This window comes from Lolium rigidum, chromosome 5 (genome assembly GCF_022539505.1).
Source record: "Lolium rigidum isolate FL_2022 chromosome 5, APGP_CSIRO_Lrig_0.1, whole genome shotgun sequence".
Classification (NCBI taxonomy): Eukaryota; Viridiplantae; Streptophyta; class Magnoliopsida; order Poales; family Poaceae; genus Lolium; species Lolium rigidum.
This window is the reverse complement of record NC_061512.1, coordinates 149866188-149875307: the sequence shown is the minus strand read 5'-3', so window position 1 is coordinate 149875307 and position 9120 is coordinate 149866188. Positions and strand designations below refer to the sequence as shown.

The following is a 9120-nucleotide window of genomic DNA, read 5'->3' as shown; positions in this document are numbered from 1 at the left end:
TTCCCTTCTCCAAGCACTATTTGGATGTTCACAGAACTCAAGTGTTCCGAAGAAAAAAGAACGAGCCAGCAATTCAGGAGCCCAGCTCCAACATAACAGGTGGAGGAAAAATTAATGTAAATGAGACAGCACATCCTGCCATAAAGAAAAGCGAGGAAACAGATACAGGAATGATATTCTAATCAGCAATGTTACAGTGATACAAGGCCTAGACTGCAAATATTTTACACAGATGGGATCTACGATCTAGGCTGCGATCTAAGCTAAATCCAGTTACAATGACCGCAAGAGCCATCACTCCCACGCATGGAATCGGCAGGCTTGGCTGGAGCTCATTTCTGAGCTTTGACTGACACCTCAACATGTATTCACCTGCAAAGGTAGAAAATCAATGGGAGATGTTAAATGCCTGAGGATGCACATAACTGCTTCGGCGCAATATCTGCTCAAGAACGCAACTCAGAAAATGCAATGTAAAGCTAAGATCCCTCCGGTTCTCTACTTTTTCTCCTGAATGGATCCCCCTCCGTTCCAAATTAACTGACGCAGATTTGTCTGAATACATGCATATCTAAACAAACCTGTGTCAATTAATTTGGAACGGAGGGATTATTTTACTTAACATGCCATAGATCCATTGTAAATTTTGATCAGCAGCAAATTTCGAACGGTAGAACATCAAACAGATAGTTTGCAAAGAAAACAATTAGCTAGCTTATCACGTGAATGCACCAGATAATATTGCTCACCAGCAGTCTCAACTTTTCCATGAACGCTCTTGAGCAGCTTGAATTCCCTAATATGAAGCCACCAAAATAAATGATGTTGAATGAAATTCTTAATCCATGCAAAGATATTGTGCGGTCTAAATCTAAATATTACAAAAGATACCTGCTGGATCCTATTGGGATCAATATTGCCAGTTGCCTGCAACTGATTATAGTTTAATTCCTGTACAGAATTTTGAAATTCAGATCCCAGAAATAAAGTTTCAACTGTGGCAACAATTAGAAAGGACAAAGATGTGATCATATTTCCTTAATTGTTATCATAAAGTGCTGTGGGACACAAATGCAACGCACCACAGAAGCATATATTATTATTTTTATGGAGAAGTTCACATTCCCTACAATTACAACTAAGGAAACTGAATGGGCACCTGATGTTTCATCTGCATCTGGTTATGTCCTTGATGTGACTGAGGATGTTGTTGGATAGATTGCATAGATTGAATTGTTTGAGCCTGAGGAGGTGACTGAAGTTGCTGCGCAACAAGCTTTTGTTGGTGCTGTTGAAGTAAAATAAGTTTCTGATGCTGCTGCTGTTGCTGTTGCTCGTACAGTACATACTCTTCAGGCTTCTCCCACTACAACACAAAAGCTCATGAGAACAAAAATCCCAATAACTCAAATTTCGAGATGATAAGTGATACGGTAAGTATTAATCCCTCACCTTACTCTCTCGAGTAATACTATTGTAGTAGTATTTAAAACCTTCGGGGGAGGTATGTTCCGTCCAATTGCAAGTTAAAGAAACTGCAGGTGAATTGACCTGCTGTGGAATTGCATTAATGTTTGACGGCATCATGGCAGCTGGAGCACCAGGGGTACTGGATTGATTTGGCTGTCCCTGCACAGTCCACAAAAACTTTGAACTTGTGTTGAATGTGAACACATAATACAAAGGACAGATGGAGAACATCAGTGGCAAGGAAAGGAAGCAAAACAGAAAAATAAACATGCAGAAATGATTTTAGATTCTGATATTAAAGAAGCATCTTCTCATTAGGTTAGTTCCTAGGAATTACCTGTTGCTTAGAAATCTGTGTATGTTGCTGCTGATTGAGGTTAGGTTGCTGCTGATTGAGGTTAGGTTGCTGCTGGTGTTGCTGCTGCTGTTGCATTAGCTGCAGCTGTTGCTGAAGCTGAAAAATCGCCTGCTGCGAAGATTGATAACTGGACTGCATAGCTGCCTGCTGTTGGAGTAGCAACTGTGGTGCTTGTGATGGTATCTGCTGGATTGGTTGTTGCATCATTTGTGGTGCCACATTGGACGGAAGTTGCTGTTGTCCAGGAACCGATTGCATGGGATTGGACTGTATGGCTGGAGGCGCTTGTAGAGCGCCTGCAGAAGCATTCTGCTGCGTCAATGGCTGTGATGTGGGAAGCTGGCCAGGTAATTGCATAGATGGTACATTCTGGCCAAACAAACCAGGCACCAAGGAATGCTGCCCCTGCTGATTCTGCAATTGTAAAGAGAAATTGTGTGGTGGTCCAGGTGGCTTTTGCAAGGGCGGGATCTGCTGCCCCCCTAGATGATGCCCTTGTAATGAAGAAGTGTTTATGCCCTACAAAGTAAGAATTGTCATGGCCACGGACATGGAACAATTTCCATCAAAGGCAATCCACAAACATCAGAAGTAATATGCCAGTACCATATGAGATGACGTCGGCACAGCTGTCTGACCATTCCCAGGAAACATCTGAGGCCGAAAAGCACCCTATGATGATTAAAGGTAAGTAAATGGGCCACGAAAAGGCAACAGTGTAGTAAAGGTTTGGCTTGTACCGTACATTATCTGCTGCTGATGTACCAGTGCCACCCATTATGCCCATAGGATTGTCCGACCCATAGTTATTAAACTGATGAGATGCCACTGAGCTTGGGCTTGAAGGGTGCCAAGCGTCACGAGGCATATGTCGACCTCTAGGCTCATCAAGATTGGCAGTCGGCCTAAGTACGGAAAATGATTAGCAATGAATTGAATGGTTTAAGACTTTAGAGTAGGATTATTCTTAGTCTAACAGACTATACTAGAGCATCAGCTAGAAAGCGAGAAAACATGAAACGACAATTCTATATCATCCAACAGTACGTTATTCATAGCATTACACTTTACCTTCTGATACATATCATCTGACTCTTGCAATTCTTTCAGGAATTACTGCATGTACTATTTATTTAATGCTTTTGGCAATTTGAAAGTACAACTAGCCCCCTAAGTGTGGTACTGGTAATTAACGACAGTTATAGTGGACTAACGGTTTTATTAAGTTGTACATGAGGTCATATTTCATAGGTGATACATGAGGAATACTGGATAGATTCAGCGATTATTGTCATCAAATCAAAATACGCATTAAATCTTGACTTAGAAGTTAGAACATGCAAAATGCAGCCCAAGTCAGAAATACAAACTCAACGCACGCATAGTCAGGTTAACCATATGAAATTATTTTCACTTACAATCTAGTACCAATCAATTCTTCTTCTGTAAGATTTAAAGGTTCAAATAAGAGGAAATCAAACCTGATAACAAGTGCTGCATCAGATCGAGGACTGACACCGGGACCTCCAAATGCAGGGCCACCCCTAACCAAACAAGATAATTCAGACAGCAGCAACGGGAAATAGTGCAGAGTTAGAATATAAGCAAAACAAATATGCATTCTTAACCACCTTGATTCTCCAGGTCTAGGCCGCTTAGGATCAGCAAATCGGACTATTAATGGTTGTTCGCACCCCTATCAACACAATGGATACAGTTAGTTCAAAAGGCAAAATGCACAACTAGTCAGCTTGTCACGAATATTTACCCTCATTATGTAAGTCCCACTGAGAGAATTCATGGCTGAAAGTGCAGGTTCTTTTGATGAGAATTCGACAAAGCCACAACCTGCAAGTTATCACATATGTGACAACAGAAGTTGGAACAGAAAAGTGGATTGAAGGAGCGGGGAAAGGAATCTTATAAACCTCGGCTCTGCTTCATGCCATCTTTCATAATGTAAACATCTTCCACGTGACCAAAAGGAGCAAAAATCTATTAAAAAAATGAGCGCAGATTCAATTTAATATGCAATTGCTAAAACATCAATGGTTACAGATAGATGAGAAGTTCCCCACACCAAGATATTCTTTCAACCAAGAAAACTTCTATCAAGTAAAAAAGAAATGGTCCCTTACCTCTTCAATCTCCTTTGCAGTTGCCTGCTTATTTAGTGATGCGACAAATAATTTGTGCTCAATGGACCCTAGCAAATTAGTGGACAAAAAAATTAATCATCAATAAGTAAATCAAGGAAATGATCTGAAGATACAAGTCAAGCATAACTTAGTTCTCACAATAATTTTCTTTAGCCAAGCTCGGAATAAAATAATTAAGATTCTTATCAGTCAGTACTAGTTTGAATAGGACAAACGTATGGATGTTGAACCAATGGTAAAAAGGAATATGAGAAGTCTGCTACTGTGAAAAAAGGCATGATATGTATTCAGGTATATCATTATATCCAGTGCAGCTGAATCTGGATCGCAAGCTTCCTTTTGCTAATTGCTTTTTGAACAGCCAGTCAAAAGGATTATGTTGAAAAATCATAGCAAACAAACTCTGTAATATAGTTGCAAGACAATAACTGGAGAAATGGCACAAATGCCACTAATAGGCAAGCTAATATGTAACAAAGGTACTCTGAATTATTACCATGACGCTCCTTTTCACCGTCGGCATATCTAACCTGAACAGGGCCCATCGCCTGACAGAAACAGATACATTCAATAATTTGCAGACAAAAGAATGACATTAAACAGATGGCCAACAAAAACTAGTTACCCCAGGTATAGTCCACTGGTTATGAAGAGCTCTTATGGCTCTCTCAGCCTCTTCGGAAGTCGCATATTTAACAAAGCAACAGCCTGCAAATGCGAACATATTGATTTCATCACAAGGCATTACAATTTTCTGCGTGTTTCAGTTTGATATAATGTAGATGCAATAAAAAAACCTAGTAAAGTTAGTAAAGAGAAGGAAATAAGGAGGTTGTTTTCAAACAGGTAATAAAGCTCAAGATCACATTGACCAAGAAAAACAGTGTCCACCACTTCCAATGTCCAGAAGCAGAAGTCAATCAACAAAACAAGCACAGAAACGTTGAATAAGAAAAAACATACAACAGCATGTAGACAAGTCAACGTATCAATTGGGCTGTACTTTGCAACATCAAGCACAATTTCAGACGTAACACGAGTGTTATTTTTACAACGCTCCAGCTGACTGCAAGGTGCACTAAGATTTCAGAAGACAAACCAGATCCCATGATGAAACATTACTGGCGTCACCAGAATACAAGAACAAAACATGAAGTGAATTACTCGCAATAAAGAGAAGCGTGTGCTTCACATAAAGCACCATGTATAACCAATCCACCGTAATTACAGTGTGTGCACAGAAATTGTTCAGTCGTGTAGACAGTATCAGCTACAAAGAAGCTTAAATTCCCATGAGATAAGAGGCAGGCCATTAGGAAAACCAGACAAACTTCTAAGGTTGGCCCATATTCACATTCTAGAAATACAGTGAAGGGGCACCCACAATTGTACAAACCATTTCTTATGGTGTACCAAGTTGATACATCAAAGGATAATAAGAACCTGTCACAGCAGAGCATCTCAAATATACCACTACATGCTGAACACTAAAGCACAGTCAACCAAAGCTACGCTGCAGTACGTTAATAACATGAGCAAGACTTGTGTACACACAACTGTCAGTCGACACACTCAAGATGACAACCAAATCATGCATGGTAATCAAAATATATCAACAATATCATAGCTCAAGCGAAATCTTTTGCTCAGCCATACAGCTCCAATAGCTCCGAGTGTTGATATAACCCATACACACACACATATGACAAGGGTCCAGAAACAGGATTCAGCCCAAATTTTCCCAGATAAGGACATATGTTTCACCAATCATTTCGAAGAACGCAGCAACCTCAGGTCAAGTCCAAGGACTTCACATAGGATATAGCATTTGTATCATCTGTGTGGCTAATTCGGAATGCAACAGTTACACGCAGCATGAACCTGTGAGCCCAACAGTTCAGGTGGAAGACTCCACGTGAATGACATACATAAATTATGCCGGGGTACATAATCACATACAGTGAGCATAACTTTGGTAGTCCATGTCAGCATTAATGTAATGGTACAAAAGAAAATCAAGTAACCAAGATTTCTGTTGTGCGACAATGTAAGGTGAAAGAACAAGAACGGCAGAACCATCAGAAGCCAGACTTCAGCGGTATCAGATAATACTACCAACGGTAAGTGGATCAACCACTTTCCACTGTCACACACAAACATTCAAAACTGCACAGGGCCACAGCGTAGCACAACCAAACAACCAAAACTCAGGAGATACGTTTTGTTCAGGGCAACCAAGCGGCTGGCAGCAGAGCGATCAAGTATAGTTGAACTGAACAAAGGCATAATATTGCCAATCAAAGGACAGCTCCAGATTTGGCATGCAACCACAATATCCCAACATAAAACGAGTAACATCACATCAATTTAGATAAGTCAGTAAAACACCACACAGCATCATCCAACCAGGCAACCAATTGTGCATTGAGGGATTCAACCAGGGATTCCATACAGTGCAACTCATGATAACAAGTATATTAAAGAAAGAAGCTGAAACCATGAAAGGAAAAGAATCACAGGTTGGCCTTAATTCATTAGAAGGTTAACTGGTCTTCTGCATCACATTCAAGCGAAATAGATGAAAATTGAAACAGCAACCTTAGTTATTTCTGGTCAAACTACATTGAACATGCATATAATTGCTATGACCTGAACAAAGTTTTGTCCAAATCTGCTGCCTTATCTAGCAGCAGAATGGTCTAGTTAGGTTACAGTGATCAGTCGACAGTATGGTGATCCCTTTCTTGTCTTCTACTAACCCAGAGGAGGTAAGCAGAACGGGAGCGCAGTTAACAAAAATCAACAACCGCCAAATCTAACTGAGAGAACATGCAACCTTGTTGCTTCTGATACTCTCAGACCTGAAAAGAAAGAGATACTGGTATGTTGATATAATAAGAAAAAATACTTTTGGCTCACCTTGTTGTTCGCCAGTTTTCCTGTCCCTGATCATAGCAACTTCAAGAACATCTCCATGATTCTCAAATAAAGGTCGAACCTGAAGACAGAAGAAGGGTCTTTCACAAACAAAATTAAAAAAAAATGTCGATCCTCGAGAGAAAGAAAAGCATAAGCAACAAGAGAAAAAGAAATAACATAGCAAAAGAATGTCAATGAGAAAAGACAGAAAAGTAAATAAACGGCCCAACTACGTTCATCTTCAAATTTGTGAGCTTGTGACAAAATAACATTAAGGCTAAGCACAATGCTCCAAGTGGAGCTGAGATTTAAAAAAAAAGATCAGTTATGCAAATAAGCGTTAGCTAGATAAAAACAGCTTTAGCTAATTAAAAACTTTACGCTAGCTTTCTAAAAAAATGTAGATAGTCTATTATCAGATTTTCTTAGCAAAAAAAATCCTATTGCCCCATTTATCTCCTAAGCTAAATTATGGGACTTCTACAAATCTTCACATTGTTTCATGAATAAGATCAAACTTAAAATAACTGTAAAACCAAGCAACATTCCGAGTCATGAGATTATGCACGGTAAATCAACATGCAATGAACAGTAGAGGTATTGACAAATCTACAGGTAAGAAAGGGGAGCTACTACATTACGTGTGAAAGTTATACTCACATCGTCTTCACTTGCTGTTCTCGGAACTGATCCAACAAAAAGTTTAACATGGCCGCTTTTGTTGTCGTGATCTGCAGGAAATGTTCCACAGGAAAATCAATTAACTCGAAGATGAAAGGTTGTAAGCCTAAGGTCAAACGTTTCTCCACTGGAGTTCAATGAGATAAAACAGTATAACCAGAATCTGTACCAAACATCAGTTTTACTAAATTGATTGGATGGGTGTGAATGAAAAAATAAGCTGCATAATATGAGGGAAATCGCAACATTCAGATACTCGGGTTTTAGCTGAAGCAGATATGACCAAGCTGGAGTTGATTTTACTGCAATAGCTTGTCTGAAGCTTCAGAATGAGATACGCTCCTAGGCCATATCATTATGTGATTTAACCGAAAGAAGGAACACAGCTGCGTGCCTCATGCAAATTACACCATACATACATCTAAGACCGGTCTAAGTTCACCCTTGATGAACAAGGTTGGGTGGTTTTGCCATGTTCGTATACATGATGTGCATACTTGGACGCGCAATTTTGTCGCACCCCACCATTGACTTGCCAGCTATGCCGAGTTGAAAGTAGCTGACTGAATTCGAGGTACAATCCTCCACAGGCCATGCAAAATCAATGTCATCGCCTATTCCACAGCGGTCCAAAATAACAAGCTAAAGTTCCGAATCTAGAGACAGCACAGCAATACCTAGAAATAAAGTCAAAGCGCCGAAGAGAAGTTTCTGAACCAACCTGAGTAGTCACCACGGCCTCCGCCTCCGCCGCCGTAGCGGTTCCTCTGCCCACCATCCGCCTCACCGAAGTCGCCTCCGCCGCCGCCGCCGCCCCCTCTGTACCCTCCGGTTCCACTAACGCCTACGGCGTACTCAGACGGCGCACGGTACGGATGGAACCTCCCGCCTCCGCCGCCGCCGTCGCGGGAGGAGGAGCGGTGGGCCGGGCTACCCCCGCCCCCGCCGCCGCCGCCGCCAGACCAGCGTGAGGGCCCGCGCGCGAATCTGCCGTCCCCGCCGCTGCGGCCGCCGGCCCCGGGGCCGGAGGGGTCGCCGGAGCGGTCGTTGCCGCGGTGCATGCTGCGGGCAGAAGGCGGCTAGGGTTTTGACGCGGCGCGCGAGCGAGCGAGCACGAGGAGGCGTGTGGAATTTCTGGTTCGCCTCGTCAAGAGGAGAGGCAATGGCTACGACGAGTAAAGAAAGAGATTGGATCGGATGGGCGGGCGAGCGAGCCGTGAGGCAATCTGGCGGTATGGGCCCTTTCGGTTTTCCAACGGACGTCCTTCCCCTTGGCTTAATATTCCCAAAAATGAACTTATCTTGTACTATTTGGCTTGACACATTTAGTTCTGATGCAATAAATATGGAAGGTATGTATGTTGCAAATTCATTCATCTTTTTTTCGATGTATGATGCAAAGTCATTTATCATTTTTTTACATACATACTGACATGGGGATATCATATTGGTCCCCAAGATTGGCTATCTCTGGTAGATCCAGGAAGGAGTATCCGAAGCCCCTGAAGTCCATAAGCATCCGAAGCCCATGAA

At 41.7% G+C, this 9120-nt stretch overlaps 1 protein-coding gene across 2 annotated transcripts; it reads right to left on the bottom strand.

The window, feature by feature from the left end:
• Positions 1–141: 141 nt before the first annotated feature.
• LOC124657979 (flowering time control protein FCA-like) lies at positions 142–8648 on the bottom strand. 2 transcript variants are annotated; one of them, XM_047196435.1, is made up of 18 exons: positions 8309–8648; positions 7567–7637; positions 6907–6985; positions 4613–4695; positions 4484–4535; positions 3967–4034; positions 3757–3823; positions 3597–3676; positions 3460–3524; positions 3310–3372; positions 2574–2733; positions 2435–2500; positions 1808–2347; positions 1453–1629; positions 1160–1366; positions 892–951; positions 750–796; positions 142–372 (listed from the first exon to the last, which is right to left on the bottom strand). In XM_047196435.1, the coding sequence occupies exons 1-17, from the start codon at positions 8646–8648 to the stop codon at positions 758–760; spliced, it is 2217 nt and encodes a 738-aa protein (XP_047052391.1). In that variant the 3' UTR covers positions 142–372; positions 750–757. The 2 variants fall into 2 exon arrangements, with proteins under 2 accessions (XP_047052391.1, XP_047052392.1); XM_047196436.1 differs by having other exon boundaries at positions 2435–2482.
• Between the last annotated feature and the right edge of the window lie 472 nt (positions 8649–9120).